General features: G+C 39.4%; 1 protein-coding gene across 2 annotated transcripts in view; it reads right to left on the minus strand.

Annotated features, from left to right (window-relative positions):
- Positions 1–26,447, minus strand: part of OCA2 (OCA2 melanosomal transmembrane protein) — a 181,446-nt gene that overhangs the window by 134,799 nt on the left and 20,200 nt on the right. Inside the window, exons 2-3 of one of the 2 annotated variants that reach the window (XM_057368092.1) lie at positions 20,874–20,926; positions 19,674–19,963 (exon numbers count right to left, since the gene is read on the minus strand). In XM_057368092.1, the coding sequence (XP_057224075.1) occupies positions 19,674–19,942 (269 nt within the window). In that variant the 5' untranslated portion in view covers positions 19,943–19,963; positions 20,874–20,926. The remainder of the gene's footprint in view (positions 1–19,673; positions 19,964–20,873; positions 20,927–26,447) is intronic. The other variant, XM_057368091.1, reaches the window with a different exon arrangement.

The following is a 26,447-nucleotide window of genomic DNA, read 5'->3' on the forward strand; positions in this document are numbered from 1 at the left end:
GGTCACTTGGGCAAACAGTGGGAACCTGGTAGAACCTGTGGTGGTAGTCCCCTCCTCACTGTAGATGAAGCAGGGAGCTCGGTGAGCTTTTTCTCGCTGCTTCGGTGAGTCCAGGGCCAAGACAGAGAGGCCCCGCGTTTCTTCCCACTGGCCCCTGGCTGATTGACGCCTGCCTTTTAGTTGTCAGACCAAAGCCCCGCAGAAGAAAATGGCAGAAGCTGCTGAAGGATGGCCACTGCAGTCCAGRGAAAGCTGCTTGCCCAAGCTAACAACAAACCCCGAGCTAGCTAAGCRGCAACAACTYACGTCCCCTGGGCCATGCCCAGCTTAAGCTCCTGCCAGGTGCGGCAGCCCAGCTTTTAACTGCCYGTGCTGCCTTCCCAGCAGCTCCTGCGCCTCCTTCTGGGTCTGCCGTAAAGGCACAGGCACATTTTGAGCATAAAAGCAGAAGAAATACAGGAATACAATTTTATCATAAAATCAACCCAAGACAAGTGGTCACAATGCTCATTCAAGTTMTGCTGTAAACCACACATTTTCATTCTCAAACAGAGGAGAGTGAACGTGTTAGAGAGATTGAATTACCCAGTACCTCAGGTCAACTGTTGGGCAAATTACAACTCAGGTGCTACATTGCATTGACACTTCATCCGTGAAGAGATTATTGCATACTCTGGAACTATCAAAGAACTTCCTTTTTTAAGCAGGAGAATATCATTCACACACACAAAAAGTCTAAGTCAATATATTGGTATTTTAAAGCAAGTGCTATTCTAACCTTGTCATGGCCTTCAATGTAAAAGGATAAATTAGAGCTTTTACAAAATGGAAGCTGTAGGGAGAACAAGAACACTATCAGGACTTTAAATGGCRTTTGTATATCCTCTGACAATTCCCACCTCAGCAGCTCTTCACCCCTACGRTGAATAACCAGTTAGCACAAAGCACTGAAGGGTGAAGCAACCACAGGAATGGCAACATGAAAGAGAGGATAAAGGTTAGGTGGAAGGTGGTTTAAGTGGCAGAACTTGAGGTGAAGAATCCTGGTTAGTTAAAGATGCCACCTTCACTTTCTCCTTACACTTTGTTATCCCCACTTGTGCCCACCAAGCATTGCTGATATGCTCCTGTTGATAAGGTACTGTCACTTTTAAATGGAATTGTGGAGCTGAACAGATGGCCAAGAATGACGAAGACAGTAAAAATGGAAAAGGTCTTCAGATAAAGTGAAAACAATTAGTACATGACAACATCAATTTGCAGAGAATAAAAACACATGGACAAGAATAAGCAGCAGGAAACAGCCAGGCTTGACAAAACAAAAATAATTAGAGAAAAAGCAGAAGAGCCTCAACTCCTCCATGATGTGATTACTCTAATTAGAGAATGAGAGTAATATAAACAATAAAGCTAATTAGGGCATAAAGGAATCTTGAAGGCTGAAAGCTCTAGAAAGAAAAGTTGTAAAAACATCATTAAAAAATAGCATAGGTCATGAAAATTAAAGTCATCCTTGAATGGAGAGCCTAGTGCAAGTCCCTCTGTGCCCCTCATACTTCYGCAGAGAAGAGGGGCAATTTGATTATCCACTTCATTCAAATATAACAGATCATATGCAACCAAAACCTGGGAAGCCTCAAAAAAACCCTGCTGATAAAGGAATAAGTCTGCAGAGCTTAAAAACCATCTTGGCATCATTCTTTTTGCTCCTCAACCCTGCAAGTAGCTGGTAATTATGACACTGTGTAAACAGGAAAGAAATCAGTGTAAATCATTTCAAAACCTGCAGTGAGCTCACACCTTAAATGTTTCTTCCTGATCAAATAGCTAGAAATTTCAGTTATACCCACATGCTAGAAGGGAGTGCAATCCACCTCTTCTGAGCAATTCAGCAACATTACCAAGAGGCTAATGACAGATCAGCTCATTAACCCATTGTGGGTAGGCCTGTTCATGGGATGAGAAGACCACTCTTGGATTTATACTACGTGCAGGTAAGGAGCTGGTAAGCTCGACACTATGTKTGTTCACTGTTCTCCTCTCATGGTTCAGACTTAAAATTCATTAACATTTTCTACATCAAACATGAGAATTGTAGACTAGTTTGAGTTGGTCAAACTGGCCCTGTGGAGTGGTACAGCAAGAGCAGGAGATTAAACCACTGATGGACTGATGATTTCTCAGACATCAGTCAGAGTTGGTGGCTGAAGAGGCTTGCAGGTTTCACCTAGAGCACACCCTACTTCCCAATACCTGCAGTTGATACCTTCCTTCTCACCTGTAGATGATCAAGCACCAGACCTGCACTCTGACCACATTTGCAGGCATTTCCTAATGTGTTTACACATTTTAAACAAAAGGAAGAAGGCTTTGTGGTCTTTGTGGACTTTGCACCRATATTCAGCCATAAGCAACTTTTCAATCCCAAATGCACTGCAGCGAAGAACATCAAAAGAAATAAATATCCTACAGGAGCCTGGGAAAACAAAAGACCATACTCATCCTAGTTAGGCTGCAAACACTTAAAATAATCACTAGGTCTAACTGGAACCTATTATTTAGCCTTGTATTGAAAAGATTAATCATGCTACACAATGTACACAAAGTATTGCTTTCATTYCTTATAATAAAAAGGATACATTATAAATATCAGCTAATATAATGCTTCATCTCCCATATGTTATGTCATRCACACAACTATTAGCAAGAGAGCTATTTCTATGAAAACAGAAAGCAATAATTTCCACTTCCATGGGAAAGATCTGGTCAGAATTGAGGAAGAGGTGAATATCAAAGCATATATATTACACAAGAACATCAACAGTCTTGAGCATAAATTATTAAAATTTTCACTATATAAAAAATTAAAACCAGAATCTCTTCAGGGAAAAAAAAAAGAGTTATACTTCCCTGAATTAGTAATCTATTCTAAACTAGTGACTAAAACCATTWTATGTGTGAGGTTAATTCTTAAACAAAAGCTCAGGAATACTACCAAGTCAAGAGTTTAAAACAAATGCAACAACTTTGGCAAAGTTTCCTAGATGAGAAGAAATCCAGAGTAAAAATATGAGAGATGATTAATCATGCAGGAGACTATTTACAACAACATGAATTTAATTTATCATTTCTGCATTCTTTTAGGCTAAAGTCTAATTTCAGAAGCTTCATCTGCCCTGAATAGAAAACATTTATATGAATCATATGTACCGAACTAATTACTCTTATCATAACTGTAAACAAGCATAATGTAGAAATAAATTGAAAAACAGAGATTAAAAAAAAAAAAAAAAAAAAAAAAAAAAAAAANCAGACTAGATTTCGACTGCACTTAAAAACATTCTTCTACCAGACTTGGTATTTGTCAGTTTCTGATAAAGCCCACTTTTTGGGGAAAAGTTACATGGTACAAACGGTGCTGACCAACATCATAGCATTCAGCTGTGAAACCTTTACCTTTACCATGCCCACACAGAGACACAACCCTCCATGATGCATTCTTCTCAGCAGACCTACATCATGGGGAAATTGTTATGACTGCGCATCACAAATGAAGTATGGTCAGCTGATGCACTCAGAGTCAAGGAAAGGATCAAAGACTCCAGAGCTCACATCTCTAAACAGATTCCAGACCGTTTCCTGATGACTGCTTTACGTAGCTTCACCAAATCATCAAATAACCTCCAGACCTTTTAAAGCCATGCACCATTAAGATGTCAGAAAAAAATTAGCAATGAAAGCATTACTTAATACAGACTCATTTTCTAYTTGAGTTTCCTAATTTTCTATTATACAGGACTGTACAAGGTCCTGCAGAGGGATACTTAGAGAGGGATCCTGAAGGGCTGGCTACCTGCTAGCATGACACTGTGAGAGGTACAGCCAACTGGCAGGTCTCATGTTGAATGATATTGAGGTGTTGGAGCATGTCCAGAGAGCAAATAAGGTGGTGAAGGGTCTGGAGCACAAACTGTATGAAGAGCAGCTGAGGGAACTGGAGTTGTTTAGACTGGAGAAAAGGAGGCTCAGGGAAGACTTTATCACCTTCTACCTAAAAGGAGGTTGTAGTGAATTGGTCTCTTCTTCTGGGAAACAGATGATAGAACATGAGGAAATGGCCTCAAGTTGTTTTGGGGACAGTTCAGACTGGATGTTTGGAAATATTTTTTTCACAGAACAGGTTGTCAAGCATTGCAACARGCTGCTAGGGAAGTCTTGAGTTACTACCAGGTAACTTGGCTATTTAAAACACATGTAGATGTGGCACTTGCAGCCAGGGTTTAGTGGTGGACTTGACAGTGCTGGCAAAACTGTTGGACTTGATAACTTTAAAGGTCCTTTCTACCGTAAATGACTGTATTATTCCAAACTGAGAAACATATGCCATGCCAAGACCCCAGGCAACTARAGAACATGCTTAAGAAATGTGTGCTGAGCTCATCCTAGATGGAAATGGTTCTCTACACAGGGCACACACATTGTGCTTGCTTCATTCATTTCTGCTGGATTTGGAAAGTGAATATGTTCTGCAAGGGCAACTTTAAGTTCAAAATTAACCTGATAAATAGAGTGCTTCCCATGGTTCTAAAATCAAAATCAGGTTTTGTAGGATTATTGTTTCATTGTTTATTGTGTGTTGGTAACTCATTTACTTCAAAAGTCTTTGCCTGTCTCTGTCAGGAAGGTCCCCATCAAGAAGACTTCGGCGGGGGGTGGGGGGACCTCACTGTAGTGGATGAAGAAAAAAGTACTTAAACCTTAAGCTGCCATGAAGCATTTCTGACTCTACCTCAGAGGACTAAGCTGTTCTCCTCACATTTTCTGCTCCCATGTCAGGGCATCCTCCCTGTGGGAGGGTGTCAGGAGCAGGGAGTGGCTGTGTRTCTGGCAGGGCCTGTCCCACAGCACCCACTGAGGGAGAAGAAGGGATGGGATGAGGATGGGGGACACAGACCAACCTGATTTCATGACTATCTAGCAGGACCACAGTGATACAGCAGGTCCAAAATACCTACCACTTGAAGGAATGAGAAGTTGCACTGTAAAGCATATCTGCTGTTTCCTCCTCTGCATTTTCTGCTTCAGCATAGAAAATTGGAAAGCTACAGGAGAMCACATGGAAAACTGGAGACAGTCTGAAGAGAAAATACATTTCAGAAGCAAATGTTGCCAAAAGAGTTTAGTTGTTAGTGACTGCCAGCAAGCTGCAAATTTGAAAAAGGCATCAGGACCCAGTATGGGTAGTGGTCCAAATACCAAAACCTCGATTTCTCTATGGATTACACTGATAACCTGTTAAGAGGTATTATCTGCAAATKCTGCAGGGTRTACTGAAAAATGAGACTGCAAGAGKGAAGCAATTTATCAGGAACACTTAAAGCATGACTGCACTTGTGACACTTTAGGATATTCTGCAGGCTTGGCTTTTAAATGCCAGCATTATTCCTTAGCATTCACGATGGGTTTTTATCTTAACCAGCTCTGCTGCTAACTGAACTTATGACAAATAAAGGGGGCTCAGACCTTTTTTCTAGTACGTGAGGTAACTGAAAAATCTCAAACACTGAGAAAGTGGTCACAACTTAATGTTTTAACTTTATACCTGACCAGACCCTCTTTAAGATGCAATATGGGGCACTTGGTACAATGGAAATATGAATGGAAGAATAGGTCTGAGATAAAACTATATGATGTAATCACCTCCAGAGGTTTCATCAAGCAGATTCATCAAGAGTTGAAGTGATAGAATGTTGTAGTCTCACAGGTTTGGGGGAACATAAGTTGGATATGAAGCTTTACTTAGAGATCAGCTGAATTCAAGTAATATACAAGAAAACTAATGACTATTGAAACAAGATCACTGGCCACTTCCCAGATGAAGAAACAGATGAATGAGACAGGATTTTTTGATCAATGTACTGACAAGTTGTGACATGTATGTATTTTTGGTCTTGTACAGTCTTACAATATATTCTTATGCCACTCATCCCAGTTTTGGAGATTGAARAGAGTAATTAGACAGCTATACTTAGAGATCAAGTAATGAAGAATCTATTTCTTTATTTTTTTTTAAGCATTTCTTTGAAAATTGTCGCTCCAAATGTTTCATTCCAAGAATTTGGATGTTACATTATTCATAAATGTAACTTTTAGATAAAAAAAGACTTTGTCACTAAAAAAAGTGTCTCCATTGCTTAGAGTTAGAAAAAAAAGAAAAAAAAAATAAAAAGAAAGAAAAAGCCAGACATCTACCAAAAAAAAGCTCATTAACAACATAAGAAGATGTGTCTGATTGCTGTGCCTGGAGAGGTGTTACAGAGGCAGGCCACCRCACGTCTTAAAATAATCCAGTTGTCATTGAATTAAGCTTTGSTTTTAAAAACCCCACATGATGGACCCAAACTATTGTAGGCTCACTAGGACTAGTATTTTGTCCTTGGGTCACAATAAAATGAAACAAGGCTCATATATGTTAAATAGTCAGGTGTTACAATATAACATGGACAACTTACGTAGCCTTTATGTAGATCCTGATCTTTGTGGACTGGACCCAGCAAAAATGCTAAAATTTGCCTCAAAGCTCGGGCATGAGACCAAGTAGACAAAGAGCAAGCAGTAAAATTTGCAGATAAATACTTTCTAGTGGGAGAAATAGTTGTCATTTTTTGAAGTAACACTATTAAATTGATGAAATAATAGGTATTTCTACACTATTTTGGAAGCCCTCCAATTATATTTTTTTTAAAATTGTTTTAATTACAATGGAGGTACTAAGAATTTCTTTTCAGGTTTTGGTTGAGCATAAGACATTAAAGTTATTCATATAAGCTTTGCCACCTAAAAGTCTGGTTTAGGATAGTTACAGTCATTGGCAAGAGAGAGATCTCTTCAAGTAGTTTTCATCCTTCACATCATCCATGTTGACTATACAAGGAACCTAGGGAATTAATTCTGAGGTAACAGAAAGACTTTTTCAGTAAATAATATATAATCCGCACACAAATGTCTATGTAAGTGTAGTAAAAAGTACTTTTTTCATGTACATTTTATTTGCACTTAGATCAAATCTCTTTTTCATACAGAAAAAAATTTCATCAAAAAAAGTTATTCAGTGTTGATTAAGTATACCAGAAAATCTATCAAGTTCTTTCCAAACATGACTTCCTTATAACTTCCTAATAAGTAGCTTCCAAAACAGAGTAATTCCACATAACTGGTCATTTGCATTCTACCTTGAGTTATATCAGAGACAAAAAAAATTTAAAGCATTGAAAATCCCAGAGGAACAAATTAAAGAAAMCAAACAGGATAAAAAGGCATCTCGTAGCAGTAAAATATTTTCTCTTATATTTGGATCATATTCAGTGAAATCATTCAAGAGTAGTTTTATCTCATGGAGATGGTGCTCTTCCTTGCAATAGCCCTTAACGAAGATCACTGTTGCATATTAACATGCGCAGTTTACAAACCTCAAGGAATTCATTCCACAGCCTTGRGTTCTGGTTTGCTACTAAACATCTTTTTCTGCCTGAAGAGGCCTTAGATATCTAGACCTTCAAGGCTACAATGCCAGAGAAGGAGCTTCTAATCAGTACTAACAAGCAGCTTCAAAATATAGATTTTTGATTCGTTGTCAACGAAGGGGAGACCAATTTAAAACACAAGATCAGAGTCCATGAAGAGATGTAATTGAAATTCTCAAAGTAAAAAGAATGTGGGGRAAAAAAAAACAACCACCAAACAGACCAACCCAAACCCAAGGATTTTAAACAACAAATTACAAAGAAACTCTGAGAATTTGATTGTCTCATTCAGGGTAGCATGCAAATTATATTCAGCAAATCCCCCCTAAAGTGGGGAAACTGACCACAAATACAAAGAATATTAATGACATTTCAGCTCCCCTTCCTTGTAATTTAAACTCTAAWCCTTCTGCAGGTAAGAATGTGCTGCTGTGCGCTGAAAAGCCAAAATCCAAAATCATGCCTCTCAGATTCAGAAGGAAATTCCTCTTCCTGCATGGCAGATGGTTTTTCTCTAGCAACATAGCTTAACTGTACATCATATTTCTTAATACACTTCTTCCCTCCCTGTTACACAGATGCCAGCTCTTTCCTCTCAGACACTGCATTCCCTTCRACACTACACAGAAAGGAGTAACTTTGGTAGCTCAGTAGTCTGACAGAGGTGGCTTCCTTCCATGTTTTTCCCAAAATAGCCTATTCTTCAATATATTCTAAACACATAATATTTGTTCTATATGTTTTAAAAAATAGTACCATCCCAAAGCTAAATAAATCCTGGACCCTGATTATTAAAAAAAATAGATAGGAAAATAATTCTTCACATGAAAATTTCCCGCCATTTTTTTACATAAATAAAACTTCACTCTGTGCTCCCAAAGAAACAGAAAATAGAAAAGGGAAAGTGCCAGTGTCCCTGACTTAAGAAAACTTTTCATCAAGGGATTATCTGCAGAAAAGGGGAAAGCCCATGCTGACAAGGCTGCCCTATGTTAACAACTTGGGTACCAGCAGAGATGCAGTGGAGCTCAGCTAATACAGGCAGTTAAAGACAGAAGAAATTTTACAAGTGTTTTGATTACTTGAGCAGAGACAGTGCCTGAATAACTTATTAATTTTTCAATCAAAAACACTTGTTAGCGTTCCTAAAAGGATGAACTAAAACCACTATCTAAATGTCAAAAAGGCAGTTCTTGTCATTTGCCATGTGTTGATCCAGACAGTTACACAGCTATTCGATTATCAACTCAAATGGATCGAACAGGTTTAGTGCTCTTGAGCCAACAGCGCCTCCAAATAAGAAAAGCTTAAAACATTAAAAAAAAAAATTTTAAGAAACATAGTTCTTGCCTATATTTTTTTGGTGAAACAACTCCAAAAATTCTTGTCAACAGTCACTGCATCAACAATTCTTCTTTTAATAACATCAGAACAAGTACTATGCAAAAAGAAATTATCCACCGACTGTGATATAGCAGGTAAACTGAAGGATATTCTGACAAAATGGAAATGCAAAGAAGCCAAGTAAGTGGATACTCTTGGCAGCAGGGGAATAAACAAAGTAACAAACCAAACCAACCCAACAACAAACAAACAAACAAAGAGATACTAAAGTGCCCATAATCAGACATTGTTATTAAAAGTTAATGTGAGAGTAGCCCTTCTGCACCTCAAGAAACAACACAGAAAATGGTKGTTCCTCTACACAAAAATATCAGTTTAGAGTGCAAATAATGTAATCTCATTTGAGTCATGTCATTTAGAAGTAGGTTACAATTGAAAATAAATRCTTTAAAAACAAACAAACAAAAAATGTTTATGAGAAGTAGAAGTCCACAGCCAATTGCCACAGAGAAAAAAAAATCATTTTGTACTATTTTAAGGTTATGGAATATGAAAGTTAATTAGAATAGTGAAGGAACTGAAGCTACAGGAATTATTTGCTCCAGTAGCATTAGGAAAAAGCGTGGGCTGAAGAGAAAAAATAACATGACACATGGCAGAGCTTAAAGAACAACTTTTAACTGAAGACAAAAGCATGTAGATAAATTTTTAAAGGGCATTGATTGCAAAGGATGGACTCTATCAACACTTTTATTCATCACAAGAAGTATGGCTATAGTCTCAGCTCTGAAGTGTTATTCCAGTTTATATATTAATTTATTTTGGTCAATAACCAATTGCTGTAATCACAATAGGACAAAAGTATTCTCATACTTGCAATTTATTGTTAATGAAGGCTGAATGTGATACAGACTATGACACCCTGAAGACTTCATTCGTGGAGAGATACATATGCAGCACAGGTACAATCCAGACAGTTAATCTTGTATGCATGAAAGGAAATAAATTCCATTGCATATAAGGAAGCCAGCATCAATACTTAATCTAGATGATCTCAACGTATTATACATATGACTAAATCTTGTCAGGTTCACTCTGAGTTTAGGAAGTATGAAGAGCCAGAATTCTTTTGTTCTCCATCCTATCTGCTCRAGCCTAAAATATTTTTGGATTAGCTTATCAAGAAAATTAAATTATCATTCCTACTCMAAATTACATTTATTAACTGCTTTTGATGCATAATTCTTGTGTGTTCTGCCTCACAAACATCAGATTTCCATCTGAAGGAAAGCATGACAGGTCTAACAGCATCAGTGTAACTCTATCAACTTTTGTTGACAGAACAATAGGTTCAAAACCGTTATTTGTACAACACCCATACATACAAATCCTTATGGCAATCTATCATTCTCTTCTGCCAACAGTCTGTCAAAATARGCAAGCTGGAATATTCCCAGCTATGTAACCCTCTTCAATACTGCCATAAAACTATGAACAGGTTTGTAAGGAGTGCTTGTTGACATTTTAGTTACAGTTAAAAACAATAGTTTTCCAAATACTGATGTTCAAAATTTTTACTTTGAAACATCACTACTTACAAATCTGATTTAACTTATTTTTGGGCACATACTACAATATGCTAAGTAGATGTGACCCAAAAGATAGTGTCTAAAATGCATGAATTCCATTGCACCACTTAAAGGATCATTTTTTTTCATTGGTCTGCACTGGAAAGCACTGGGAGGTGCAATGTACAGCACACAGAGTAGCTTGGCAAAGAAGACATACGCTGCCAATGAATGCAACAGAAAAACACATATTTATATAATATTAAGCACAGCCCTTCTCTTTTAGCTTATACGGCTAAAGAAMCATCAGAGAAAACAGAAGGGTATTCCTTGTTACCCTCATTTTGGGTTTATTCTTCCTTTTAGCAGACAGATTCACTAAATTCAGGTTCATCCTTTTCAGTGTAAGAGGTTTACATGCYGAACCAGCTGTCAACAGACTTCTAAAGAGGATTTCAGGTCACATGTCWTTGGCATGCCTGAGGAGGTAGAGTTGCTCCTATCACTTCTAGGAAGATTAGAAACAAAAGAATATTTGAAACTGCTTTTACTTTTTTATTTTCTTGGAAGCAGAGAAAATAAATTGCATAAGASCACAAGAGTAGGAGGAAGAGTCACTCCAAAATATTTACTTAGCCTACTCAGGATTAGACTTCTTACAGTAAATTCCTCAAAAGCATAGTGCCTGTTCCTCAAATATCAAGTGAAAAGTCCTGCCAGACACCTTAGTTCAATGTAACTGCCAGTGTGGCCATCTGAGAGGCTTGCTTTCATACTCCACTGCCAGAGCTCCACTTCAGGCAAGGGAGTCCTTACAGAAACTCTGCCCGAAGATTCCAGGCAGCGAATGGCAGATGGATTGTGTTTACTGTCCTTACTGACTAGCACAGAAAAGACAGTAGCTCTGAAAGTGTGAGTGAARCCTTCAGCCTTTCACAGCTGCTTCTGAATCATGCTAATTCACAGACAGTACTGACTCAGTAGCTGCTGCTCCACTTTTTAAAAATGAGTGGCTGTAACTGCCAATCTGTGTTATATTGCATCCTATCCATAAGAAATCATATAAAAATATGCAAAGAAAAAAAAAACTAAAAATAAAAAAAAACAAATACAAGTGCATTACTTCTAAACCTACCCAATTTTGACAGCCCTGGCTCCAGCTCATGGTGCTGTCCTTGATGTAGCTCTGACCTGCTGTGGGCAGAGCTCTAAGTGGTCTCTGCTGCTGGTCCATTAGCACAATTATTGCAGTTTGCCCCTGCAGCCCCATTAGCCCCTATCAAGCAGAGAATTGCTTGCTTTTTCACTGCCTGTAAGCGTTTTGGTGACTCATTTATCAGTTTTTACTGTATTTCAGAGAGTAAATCACTTGAGCTCCTTATGTATAGCAGGTTTTAAAAAAAGCCATATGATTTTTCAGACTACCAACTTTGACCTTTTTTTTTTTTTTTCCTACTTCACTGGCTAATTTCTTCCATCTACATGAATCTATTTTTCCATCAACTACATTCAATTTAACATGAACTTCAGTTTTTTACTGTGTGATCATCCCTATCTGGGAAATTTTTGCTGGAGCTCAGGAATGATTTCCAGTGCTTTTAACACAAGAGGAAAAAACCACTCTGATGCTAATTCATTCTAATGAGAGAGATCTTTAAAGTTTGGGGCAGACTGAAAGATCCCTCAAACCAGCAAAACTATGTTTTAAAACATCTGCTCCTAACAGCAAGCTATGAAAGGATAAAAAAGGAAAGAAGGATTTCTTTCCCTGACCCTTGTAGGGTGGGTTTGTTTTATTTTGTGAGGAACCATAGCCTTCCATGTCTTTATGTTCTCAACATATCTTGCTTTTGTTTATAAATACTTACCAGTACAAGATATTCAGGATATGCAAGGAATGCTGCTATCTTGGCTGTCTGGCTTCAAGGTTTGGGACTGACAAGTTCATATTTTTGTTAACTGCTACTTTGGGTGGAGTTTTTTGGTTTGGTTTGTTTTTTTTTTCATACCTGGCAACTGATTGAATCAGAGTCTKGCTTACAACCACAGCATTAACTTGTTTTTAATTCAATCTGTAGTTCACTGCACCCTGCTCTCACCCTGCATTTCACACTGTATTTCACCTTCATCCACTGTCCCCTTGTAGCTGCATGGAAGAGTTCCTATTTATCTTTCCCACTACTCAAAATTCCTCTGCATTTCATTGATATCTCTCTGTATAAATGCTTCTCTTTACACCTGTGCCTCAAAGTCCTCTCTCTTCCTTTGGCAGCAGCTCCCCAGCAGTCTGAGCAGAGGATGAGGCAATTTTTGGATCAAATTCTCAGTTTGAGCTAAACTAACCAAGCTCCCACCTCAGCATTCTGACTATTAGACTAAAGACTACAAACCCTTCCTCTCCTTTTCCTTCAGACCCTTATATSTTCAACAAAATAATAGTAATTGAAAGAAGCAAGAGTACATAAACAAAACAATGCTGATTATAAAAAAAGTCTTATAAAATAGAATGCCTGAGTTATAGTTGCTGTTTTATTTGATGTTTCATTGTATATGTATATAAAATTCCATTAAAAAATTAGATTGTCTTGGGAGTCTGGTGACTCATACAGGTGACTTACCAAGATTTGGAAGATATGTGTTTAATACCCCTCAGAGCAGAGCAGAGATTGTATACTCACTTCCTACCAAACATTAACATTAAGTGACCCCCACTAGTATTATTTCTTTTTTGATTTGGATCCAAACATTAACATTAAGTGACCCCCACTAGTATTATTTCTTTTTTGATTTGGATCATGAAATCAAGATGCTTTTGTCCCTTCCCTCTATGATCTGCAAAATTCATAGGCTCCTGCCCTACCTCAGGCTCACTGAAGTACGYACCTTAAATTTCAATGGCCCAAACTTACTGTCAAACATTAGATTTCTYTCCACCATTCCTTCTCAACTATTTTGGCTTCACTTTCAGGTCTCTTGTTCTGTCCTTTAACTACAGAGCCTGGGCCTACRGAAAAGTTGCCATGTTATCATGCAGAACATTTATCACCCAAAAATGGTGCTGCAGTGGCTGCCTATATGCATGTGCTCCTGATGCAGTAATATATGTAAGGAACATGGATTTCCAATGCTTTCTTTTCCCTCTTCCTAGTCACTGTCCACAAAAACTCYATTGTTCTTCCTCACATAAAAATCGTGCACATCTGCATAGCAAAAAACATTGGGACAAAACTGAAATCTTATTAATTAGCATAACTTGACCACCTGCTGATGAAAAGTCATGATTTCTGAAATTCGTTTAGTATGTCAGAGATGCCACCTGCACACTTGCACATCAGCCAGGAGCAAAGGACACAGACCAATTTTYCAGTGAAAAAGCTTCACTGAGAGATTGAGTGAATTATTTGCTTCATCATAGYTGGCCAACTACTCCTCATGTCAGCAATTTAAGCCCCAGGCATGCCTTCCTGCTCAGCTGTGATTGGTCCTGTGCAAGATACTTCAAATTCTGACTGCTTGGCTTAACCAATCTAACCTACAATGTAAAAAAAAAAAAAAAAAAAAAAAAAACAAAAAAAAATCATTGCTGACATTTAAAAGCCTTTCCTAGTTTAAACAGAGGTTTGCATGAGGAAAGTGCTGTCCAGTCCCATTTTGCACATTACTGGCATTTTCCCACAACTGGCCTAAGAGGTCTCAAAAGACAAACCCCATATTACCATATTATAATGATTAGGAAAAGAGCAGCCGTTTGCAAAATTCAACAGCTTTGTGGAATGTCACAGCCACTCAAACAAAACATTTGGGTTTTGGAGGTTAGTACACTGCAAACTTTTCATTGAGTGCTAAGTTCAGATTTTAGCTTTATAGTTGGAAAAATGTGAAGCAGTTAATTAGTACCCYCTAATTCTTTCAACAGAGCACTCAGAAACAAAAATTAATAATGGTGGGTTCTTGTTTACAAAATGTTCTGTCAGAGAAAAAAGTGTTTGAGTGGCTACATGGGAATGCTGTTATTTTGGTCTGTCAATGGCAGAACAGAAATTGTAGTATATGACCCATCTGAGATACTGTGAATAATTATAAGAAATTAGCACTGAGATGATGAATAACACACAGAAACAAAGAAATTCAACAACTCTAAAGACAGGGAAAGTTATAATGAGTTGGGCCTCTTTCTGCGTGTTTCATAAACAGCAGAAACTATGTAAAAATCAGTCTTTTGCTGAACATATCACTACTCAAATGTAGTCAATCAGCTTCCTTAAATTACATCACACAACTATGCTTCAGTCTTCCTTCTGTTACTACAGCAAGATACCTTCTTCCCAGGAAAAGCARAACAGCAAATTAGAATGGGGCAGAAGAACCCTGCAATAACTTATTTGCCTATTGTGCATGATATGGTCTTACTGTTATACTTCCTACCATTCAACCTAAGTTTTTGTTAGAGCTGCTTATTGCCTCTTTTAAACTTTTCAGGCTTTGAATGGTATTTTATTCTATAATAGAGGCAAGAGCAGGGATCTTTAATCMAAGCTAAGAGAGTCTCAGCAATCCCATGCCCCTACACACTTTGCTCATGATAAGCTGTGTTGCAGCCACATGCCTCCATGTAAGCAATAAATGTTTGAGAGGATCTATTTAACAAAAGAAATTAAACAAAATCAATTAGCAAAGTCGGACTTTATAACTTTCTTAATATTACTTATTCACTGCAGTGTCATAGCATTTAAAGGTCCTTTGGGGAACCAAAGCAGAAACATTCACTATGGATAAGAAATGGGAAGAAAGCCAAAAGTGGCATCATTCAAGCAGCAAGCAAGATCACCAGGAGTCGCTTGAGAATGATGAAGGTGGCAGTTTGCTGTGAAGTCATCTATCTGTCCTGGACTCTTCTCTAATGTTTGTGTGATTGACATGAAAAATCAGAATRGTTCCTACACAAACATGCAATTATGGTGTGAAAATTACACTTTCTCTGTTTGACTCTTAAAGCGAAGATGATCCCATTTTGCTCAAATAGTCAAAGATCAAAATTAGCCTTAAGATGCACCAAAAACCTGTGGTTTTATTGTTTTTGAGGGCTTTTTCTTTTCCCCTTAGTCTTTTCCCCTGTCTAAAGAAGCTTTTAAATTGTCACATAAATTTTACTTATTTAGACAGCAACCCTGTCTTCTTGACATCTAATTCTAAATCTCATAAATGACTTTTAAAAGTAGCAATACATCAACATAATTAAAAATCAAAATTGAGATTTATGATCCCTCATGGCTAAAGACATAACTTCACTATTATATTGACTTTTCACTATACAATAYCTTCTCTTCTGCCAGTTTCTCCAGCTAACAGGAAATACAATYGCAATCTTTCCATTGTTTTGCTACAAACTGAGGATTCAATAGACACTTTTAACTCACTGGCCTTCCTATTGCAAACCAATCTCCCTACTGATCCTGGGACCAGAAATTCAGGACAAAGGAAGAGCTGGATTTGGTTGATTTGCTTTACTTTTATCACATAAGTGAAACTGAGGGACAGGAGAAATGCGTAAATAAATTATATTGCCTGATGAAATACATCTTCAAGCAGACTGAAAAAAACATTTTTTTTTTGTTATCCTATAGATGGATTTTCTTAATGACGCAAAAAGAAYGAAGAAAAAAATCTTCCAAGGACTACCATATTAAATGAGCATAAAATTCCAGGGCCAAATTCATCCAAATATAACTGCAGAGGAGTAATGCAAAGTAATTACTTACACAGAATCAAGAATTACTATTGTTCTCATTTYTATAGATAACCTTTGATGCTCACAAACTCCTAAGCCAAAAATAGCTGATTCACCCTCTTCTTGTGGATCACAAAGGAGTGTTTCAGATTTGATTAGTATGAAACCATGCTGCTAAGTTTTTCCCATGCAAAAAGCATTGATAATGATGAGATCAAAAGGTCTTTTGAGGGGCCACATCCCTTACGTAGAGAGATATGATGGAAGGAAATAGCCTATGTCTTTGGAGATGTTAGCACTGACCTGAAGAGTGCTGGCCATGCTGCCACAAAGGGATGTGGAATCTTCCTGCAAGGTAAGGAGCTCATGAAGGTGGCTTGGACCAAGGTCCATTTACTGTAAAAGTCATTTCCATGTAATTGCAATGAAAAGGACCCCGGTCAAGCCATTGTTTAAGGGCTGAAAAATTTGAGAGAAATGGAAAAAAAAAATGCAGATTTCATTGTCATTTTTAGCACTGTCAAAGCTGCATTTCTGATAGTCCAAAATATTGTGTAGAAAGTGTAGACATGTCAGTGTAGACATACACCTAGGCTGGGTACATTCCAGTTGAAGAGGATGTCACTGGAGCTCATTCATGCTTCAGAGAGGCATGCTACATTGTCCACAGCCAGCAGAACTGAAGGATGTATGCTGCTCACAAGAAGGCAGACAGGCTTATTTCTGGGGGAAGGGTCCTGTAGAAACACAGGATCATTGGAATGACCATGGTGGATGGTCCAGACCTCCTCACACAGAGCCAAGGGAGTTTTAGGCAGTGCAGTAAAACCTGGAGTCAGAAGGTACCGCTCTTCAACATGAGAAGTAAATGAAAAGGCATTCTGACAGGCAGGCAGCCCAATATGCACACTGACCACAAAATACCTGCAGGACTGTGCTGCAATCAAAAGGAAATGCTCAGTCCAGAATGGGGTGGACATCTCTGTTCCAGGGTAAACAGCCCTGCTTAACTCAAGAACACTTTCTAAGGGTAATTTTAGAGATGGCGATTAATCCCCTGTTTCAATTGGAAAGTCTTGTCTCAGTGTACATTTGAAAAATTTAAAGAACKTGGGAATCTTATTCTGAAAGATAATTTAGCAATTTAAGTTAAGTAGATACATTAAAACAAACCATACAGATGCACCAATTTAGTGAACTACTTCATGGAAAGAAAAAAAAGATTTGTTCTCCTCTTTTTTTAATCATTAGTAGTTTTCTTTGCAAGCAAAAGAACAATTTACATTAAAAGTTAATTCTCATTCTAATGAAACTAATCTAACAACTTGTTAKTCTGCAAAGGTTTATCCATGCTTTTATCTGCATTCTGTTGGGTAGTCCCAACGATTTAGGGGCAATTGCTCATGTAGAGTGGTCATACAGGTCACATCAGTATTTTAACTGCATCTGATGTACATGGATTAAAATATAAGCTAAGAAGAGACAGCTAAATCTAATCTCCATGCCAAAAAAAAAAAGTCAGCATTGGAAGACCAAGAAGTAAATATCAACAAAAAGAAATTTTGAGAGATCCTTTCCTGAACCCTGGTATATTGCTATAGAARATTAGATATACATTTTTCTGAATGGGAACATGGGTAGGGCTATTTAATTGTACATCTATTCCTAAACTACACAGAGTGAATAGAGTTTACTCAACACTAACACTGGTTAGAAAAAGACTTGGAGTTACTCCCTGTGCTTGCAGGAAGGTGGGCTCCCCTATGATCAAGTATTTTTCGTCTCTGGCACCTGTGACCGTGACTGCCAGACTGGTTCAGAGTTCACAGAGGTTGTGTATCACCGGTACACAAATTCCTATCACTCACTGAAAAATAACAGGAAGAAGCTTAGCCAGAAGGGTGAAAGCTGGTCTATAACAATACAGTTCTGGATTTTGTTCCCTTGCCAGGATAATAAACAGGAGAGTAAATAGCACTGGCAAACACAGGTGTAGCAAAACACAGATGTGAATTCACAAAAGGAAAACCTTGTGTTCAGATGCACTCAGTGCTTCCCTTCCCTTCTCTTCCCTTGCCTTCCCCCCATCTTCACACATATATTCTACTTAACATGCTCTTTCAGAACAAGACATTAGCTCATCCTTTCACATACTAAACTGAGGAACTTTTACAAGATTTGATTCTGTCAGTAGAATTATTAGTCAACACAAAAAATCCTCAAATACTAAAAAAAAAAATTCTAAAGGATTTATAAGGATTTTTTGGCCAAGCTGATAATTTCATTACTTTTTTAATATTTGGAAAGCAAAGCTATAATGATTTCCAATCCTCACTCAGACAGAAACACTCAGACGCACATTAAACCTTGACTGGGTTTGCTGTAGATTTCTATGGCATATTTACATAGTGTGTAAGTCAGAGGCACAGCAAAAGTCATCCAGCTGCTGAGCCTGGCTCACATTTGCCAGGTCAGGGAACTTACCAAAATGCCCCGAACTTCCTTTCTTCTCAGGATAAGCACACTTGCTTCTAACTGAGATGCAGAGGCAGGGGACAGATCTCAGGCCTGCTCACCAAAGCAGAGCTGTCATCAGCATGCCCAGAACTGTGGGGAGCCCCCAGGACTGCACCTCACACCTCACATGGTTTTCCTGATTTGTAGGTGTGCAACAAAGGTCTCCAGCACTGGGTTCTGGATATTATGCTGGCACTSAACAACTGCAGTGTGAGCCTTGCTCAGTGCAGTGCTTCAAGGCCCATGCTCTGCAGGAGTTTGGATTAGGTACAGCACTTCTCTCTCACTTAAAGTTCTGTCAAGCCACYTCCAAAGATTCTCAAAACTACTCACAAAAGTTGACAGTCCACCCTGGATGCCTCCTACTCACTATGGTAGCTGCTGGTTCAAGGCCTTAAAAATCCACCTGAAATATTTTGGGGTTTATATAATATTTCTAAATACTTACAAATAGAATTGYTGATGTTGTATCTGTCACAACAGGAAGGATAAGCACCCCTGCTCAGCAACCTGCACCTTTCCTGATGTGGGAGAGGATGCATGAGGAGCACACACTCCTTGTCCATTTGATGTCTGGTGTGTCAGCTGTCAGAGTTGTGCTATATWGTGCCATTTTAGTGTTTGCAGCCTTAGCTGTAGTGATTCTCTTTACATCTTTATGACGCATTTTTCTGAAAAAAGTATGGGGTGGGATGTGAAAACAGCTTTATCTCTGTGTGTTTTCTGACRCCAAGTAGGGAAGAAAAGCCAGTTGTCGCATCTTGAGAACAAAGCACAATTGGCCCATGGCTGCTAATAACACTGAGATTAGTTTACAAATCCAATGATCCATAACCCCTCCTTGGCAATTACAACTGCTCTGATGTCCCATTAAGGTTTTGTTCCTCTGTGTGGGTGGGAGAAATATTCACTTAATGAACATACTTATCCGTCCTGCAAGGAAATAATAATTTGCATTTGGAGAAAAAATATTCTATTTGTCCTTATTCTCACCTTCCCTGCATGGACACAGGAGTGAAGTCCTTCCCCAGAGCAATGCAGCCATCTTCCCCTATTGCTGAGTTTTCATACAAGGTCTGTGGCTCTCCAAGGCTTGCTACCATGCCATGATACTCTTTCAATAACCGCARCTCATTGCAACTTCTGGTAAGTGGCTTGGCTGCCACCTTTGCAGATAAACTGTTTTGATCTGAAGATGTCTGATTCAGCTCCATCTCTTGTTGTCTAGAAACAGTACTGCAATCTTTGTTATCCAAGTACATCTGTCCCTGGGGGTCGTTCTCCTAAAGAAAGTGAAAACAACTATATTAGGATTAAATTGCACTGTCTCAAGGTTTACTTCAATACAAACRTTAAAAATGCCAATCAGATTTTTTCAGTGTATTTTGTTCATTTATTTACACCAGGAACAAYTACAATATCTTAAACATWTTTGTGACTTCAAAATCAGCCACTRTAAGCATTTAAATAGCTAAATAAATGGGTCTTCTACTTTTTCCATGTCTACCATGATTTCCTCCCACAAATTTCCCAGCGATTTGCACTGACTTATCCCATAAAATAAGACAAAATCATGTCTGCATCAGTGGCACAATAGTRGCTGCTGGTGAACATCTTCCCAGCTCACAAGAGCCTTGCTTCAGCACCACCATAGTTTTTCTCCAGCAGCTGTGGTGGCAGCAGCCTCATGGAAGCCACCACTATCCTCCAGTTCTTGCGCTCCCTCAGAAAGCCCTGTCCTGCTGCAGATCTGCTGTGGATGATGGATCCTCATTAGGCAAAGCAGGTACTCGAATATCATGAAGATAGTGTGCCATTCCAGCAGCTGACAGAGGCATTTATGAAATGTAAATCAAACCTTGATGAAAATTAGGTTTTATGATACGATYATTAATGGTGATTATAACAAAAAAAATAGTGCATAACAGTCAAAAAGCTTTTATGTTCTCATCATTAAAATTCAGCATGAAAAGTTATAAAAACCACTTCAGAATCCCATAAAGTGCACAATTCAGACATGACGACTGAATTAAAGATCAGCCTGCCTTAAACACATGCTGTGGAGTTAATCATGGGAATATTTCAGCATAAAGTGCCAAAGCCACTGCAGAGGATAGCAAGAGCTTGGGAAACAGGTCTGTCAGCCTCCAGCATCCTTCCGGTGGGGGAGCACAGCCTTGTCAGAGCACATACCTGCTCCTCCCTGCTGAGATCTCAGCACAGGACACTTAGGTTTTCCTGCAGGGCTGTGGGGAAAAATTGCACAATAATAGGCTCTGCTTCAGTCCCAGTCAGAGAAATCACTTGAAACAGAAATGACAAAAAGCTAATTATGATTTTGGGCAGATTGTGCCTTACAGGTTGGAAAGGAATGAAGGTTGCTGAGAAAAAAAGGCTACACATAGAAGCCACCACAAACATGGGTCTTGACTCTAAGTAAAGGCAGGCTTGCTAGCCAAAAGTAAATCAGAAGTACCCCAGCTGGCATACCCTCCCCCCCGTCCTGCATTTCTATTTCTTTCTATTCTCAATGCCCTTAGCTCTCAACTCCTAATATTTTTCATCTGTCCTTACAAGTAGATTGACAAACTCGACTGTTGCCATCCTGCACAGCGGCTGGAATACTGTGTCCAGTCCTGGTACCCACTMTTCAAAAATGATGCAGAGATTGGAGGAGTCCAAAGCAGGGCCACAAAGATAACGAAAKAGCTGGAGAGTCCACCCTGTGAGAAAAGACTACAGGATTTAAGTATTTTCTCCTTGGGAAGTGAAGGCTCRAGAGGGACCTCACTGTAGTATTTCAGTAGTTAAAAGATGACTACAAAGAGGACAGGCTCTCTCTTCACAAGGAGCCACATGAAGAAGAAAAGAGGCAATGGGTATGAGTTGCATGAGGATAAGTTTCATCTCAATACAGGAAAGAAATTTTTTGCAATAAGAATAAGAGCAACATCTCCAGGGTAGAGCTCATCACTGGAGCTTTTGAAAACTCAACTAAACAAGCTAGATGATCTCACTGAGGCTCCCACAAAAGCTTGGACCACATGGTCTTTCAAGGTCCCTTCCAAYCTGAGTTGCTCTATGAGTCTATGATTAAGAGCCTGGAAAAGTTCAACATAAATAAGCCTTTTCTTAATTGTGCTTTATTTGTGTTCTCAGAWGGGAGAAAAATGGAAGGGAAGGTAGGGAGAATGTGATGAGTAAGTGAAAGAAAGAAGGTAGCAGCTATTGTCTTCACAGGCTCCCATGTTTAGACATGGCCAGCATACACCAAGAAACACTAAAGACATGTCAATTTTCAATGCAAAATACCTCTCTTTTAGATATTTCCATAAAGGGAACGCCTGGTATAAGGAGCACAAGCATGGATGAAGTAAAACCAAACAAACTGTCATTGAGCTGGTCCAGGGCTTCTCCATAGCCTGTAAATCACAAAGGTTGTGTGATCAAAGAGAAAACCCCCAGTGAAAGTCCTGGAAAGCCAGGTTTGCCACTACTGCACGGGGGAATTTAAAGATGGAGGTGTTGGGAGGGCAGACARACACCACACAGAAGCTACTACTGTCCCACCAACACTCCATTGTCACCCTACCAGGCAGCAGTTAAGCCTGTTCTAGAAATCCAAACTGTCTTCCTTCCTAATAAATAACCTTGAAATGCAAATACTTCCAACATCAACTAGAAGAGATAATTACTTTTGTCTTCAATSTCACTCACTTTATGTATTTACATACTGGTTTTATTAAGACACTCTGGAAATCATAACAGAGATATCTGCCCACTTATACCATTTTTCATAACATTTGGTTTGTCTAAGTGCCTGCTGTGAAAATACACAGATTTTGAAATTATGTCATGCTGTGGAAATGTTAAACCTACAGCAACTCAGTTGTACTAGTTTTAMAAAGACAAAAACCTGAACATAACCTCTGAAATTGATCCTTTCTCACCCATAAATGGGATTTTTTTATCTTGAGGTGAACAGGGACTAAATCAGASAGGCTTTCATATGTACAAAGCCTTAGCATGAAAGACTTTTTTTTCAGAATTAACACCTATGAAAAAATGAAAGAATGTCAAGGACTAGAAGCTTGAGAGAAAATCTGATTTCAAGTTAAAAAGCCATAAACTGCTTTATTACAGATTCACAAAAGCTTTGCAAACAAGTAAAAAAAAAATACAGCATCATGTTGCCACAAGAGGAAAGGCAGGTTTGATTGTGAATGTCTATGTACTAAAACATTGCTAAGGCAACTATCTCCATGGTATCTAAGCTTCTAAGACACCAGTGCATTCCAGAAACTCTCCAATAATCACATTTCTCTGTAGTTACAGAACTTCATTTCTACAGAACTTTTATTTCTTCCTCTTTTCTCTTACCTTCCAATGCCTCCAACAGTAGTGAGACACAGGTGAGATGCTATCATGTGAGGGTAATGAGAGATTTTAGCCAAAAAAGTCTAATTTGGGAACATTCTGGAGCTGTGCACCAGCAAGTTTTTCATCCATAACTAGATATTGGTCCAGCAACCACCTCATCTTGTGTTGAGGTAATACAGTGCTAGCAAATAAATTAAATAAATRAAAGAACTAATATGGTATTAAGCCATGGTATTTAAGCCATGTTTGTCATCCCTTTTCATCCCTTTCATCCCAGCCCAAGCAACTGAACACCCACTTTAAAACTACTAATGAAGAAATAACWTTTTCTTCAAATTTTAGGTGCGACTAAGATCAACAATTATGCTATTCATTTATTTGTAGCTTGCTTTTTGGTTGCAAAACAACAAGCTGCAAGCAAATTATGTATCTTGTAATAYACTCATAATTTAAAACATTCTTTTCTTGGTTATCAATAAGCACAACATAGCATTTTTGCATTTGAAAATTAAGAATTTAATCTTAGGGTCCATGAGGATATGAAATATCACATCTGCATCAAGTAATGCCCAGAAATAACACTTCCTGACTTATCCCTCTTATAATTTATCAAAGCCCTTTTTCACCAAGACTGAAGAAAAATCATTTTGTCTGCACTAAGTCACCTTCTCACTATTAGGCAGAAACTCAAATTTTGAAAAATTACTAGCTGAGGAGAGACACATACATTCTCTATATACATATCCCTCCAGGCATGCATCTCCTAACAGCTTCCCCACAAGTCACACAGCTGATGATGTCCCTCCCATGGCAAAGACACCTGCCAAGTGGTTACAGCAGCACAGAGGAGAGTTGTTCTTAGCCTGAGGCCCAGAGAAACAGAGCAAGGTTTTCATTACTGCAACTCAGAAATCCCCCCATCACAGACCTGTCCCCGCATGGCCATTGACACACATATCCCTGGCCCKGCCATCCCAGATGAAAACTCACTGAAAACCTATTCCTAGGGTTTCATTGTAAAACCTTATATACACACACACACGGTCTCACAATACAATTACTGAAACATATTTATTTGTGTTTATTTCTTTTGAGTAAAGTGAAGTTACTGCAATATCTAATTTGTCATGTGCAAACAAGAACTCTTGGTATCTAATTGGTATGTTTTCTCTTATAAATTGGAAGCTGTTTCTAGCTGTAGGAAGGCAGCAAGGCTGGTTTGGACATACAGAGCATAAGAAATCCCTCTGTCATCCAAGGCTCCACAGGATATTCCAGTACTGCTCTTTTCCACAAAATCCTCCCTATCCTATATATAGGATCTCCATTATCTCATAGAATGATGCTAGGGATTGCACAGAATAATGCTCTGCAGAGCAGACCTCTTGCACGACTGGGAAGATGACAGAGATGGTGTACAGAGTGGGGCTGCAGGACAGCCCACAGCAGATTGTCACTACTGTCCCTTCCATGTTTTTGGGGTTGTCTTTTCTTGGCATCCACCAGTGGCAAGAGGAACAATGGGGGTAAACCTTTCTCCTCATGCACCAAACATAAAAATAACACTCCATGGAGCTCCTGTCTAAGATGATTTAATACTCTCCACTTTTGTTCCCCATGAATTCCTGGCCCAGGGTGCAGGGAAGGCGATTCAGTCGGTGGAAGAAGGGTGATGGGCTATAAGAAGCTTGGTCTCCATTGGTCTGCCCAAGAAGAAATTACTTTGAATTGCCCCCAAGAGAGCAAGGTGGTGGCTCCCAGGGGGTGGTTCCCAGGCACACCAAACAATTAAAGACTAGACTGCTTATTTTCTTTCTCTCATCAGGGTTTTAAGTGTTTCAAACACCACAATTACCAACTGACAGAATTTAACAGCTTCCTGCAAGTTGCTGCATTTCCTTACTCAAATGGAGGGTGTTTTCCTGAGAGTGGTTTGTTTTTCTAATCCATGTACTACATGGTGAGACCTACTGGATGTGGGGCAGCATGGAGCCATTCACTGGGACCTCATACTCTGTGAGGATCAACCCCATGTTGTTCTGGGATAGACATTCCTGTCTCCAGGTGATGCCTTAGGATTTTTAGTTTCTCTATTTTCATGCATCTGTATTCTTGTACTTCTCTAATACAACACTAAAACTACTGTTCTTTCATCTTGAGACMAAACAATCCCTCTCTGAGCCTGAATCCAAGTACACCTYACTGCCCGAGRGCCCCAAAATATGTAAACAACAGTGAGTTGAGGGGGAGCAAGTTTGGGGTGGTTGACATCATAACCTGTAAAGATCATTGGAGAATTAAGACCCCATATGTTAATAAGGCAGAACTTATAAAAGGTGAAGATCTCGTGACCCAGTGTCCATTTTGGGTGTAGCCTCAGGAGGAGGCTTTGTCTGCCCTAATGTACCAGTAGGCCTGTTAGGCCTGTATTAAAGTTGTGTATTCTCATTCTCTTAAGTTTGTCTGGCCTCTCTTTCAGATCAGCCTGATTGATAAGGCATCACAKGAAAGTGAAAAAGGGACCCAGCTGCAGCACCTTGAGGACTTCAGCAGAAGACCCTAGATCTCAGGGCAATATGGTTTTTGCTGCACTCCCTGCAGCTGGGAAGCAGCCAGTGCTGAAACAAGGCTCTGAGGGACTTCCAGCTGAGCAGGAGCACACCTTATTGACTGAYCCTGCTGCTGCTCAAACCTTATTGCTGTGTTCGGGCAGCAGCCCCTGGTGCACCCTGGCTTCGTTAGTGCCTGGYGGCTCCCAGGGCTGACAGGGATCCAGCACCACAGCTTCACCTCAAGTCTTTGGGTGGAACGGGACACAGGAGAAGTCTTTCTGTGCTCAGAGCCCAGCCTGGCCTCTGCAAAGGGTGAAGTGCCCGGTGTGCTCTGCACTCAGCTGATGCTGCTCTAATCCGGCCGCTGCTGAGCCGGGAGACGCGGCCTCGCCTCCTGGGGACTGGCATTCCTTCCACTGCCACAGAATTCAGGGAGACATGGCAGTGGAGGCCCGGCAGGATGGAGGTCCCTCACTGCCATAAAAAGCCCTGAGCGGGGAAGAGAATGTGCGAATTGGGATGGGGGTCAGAGTAAGAGGGAGGTCTGCACCAGTGGGGTGCTGAGGGAAGGTGAAGCCTTTGAGAGTGCATGGAGGGGGTTCAGGGGCTTATTGCACAGACACGATTCAAACAGCTTACGAGGGGAGACAATTTGCAGGTCCACGAGACGAAAAACAAAGTGAAAACAAAAACGAAAACCATCCAAAACAAACAAAAAAAAAAACCCCAAATAACATTGTGGAACCTCCTGCGAGCCATTCGCGGGCACAGGCTGCCGCCTGCCGGCTGCCTGACCACAGGCCACAAACCGCTTTTCCCCGGGAAAAAAAAAAAA

This window comes from Malurus melanocephalus, unplaced genomic scaffold (assembly GCF_030028575.1).
Source record: "Malurus melanocephalus ecotype Western Australia unplaced genomic scaffold, MMel_1.1 scaffold_88, whole genome shotgun sequence".
NCBI classification, from domain to species: Eukaryota; Metazoa; Chordata; class Aves; order Passeriformes; family Maluridae; genus Malurus; species Malurus melanocephalus.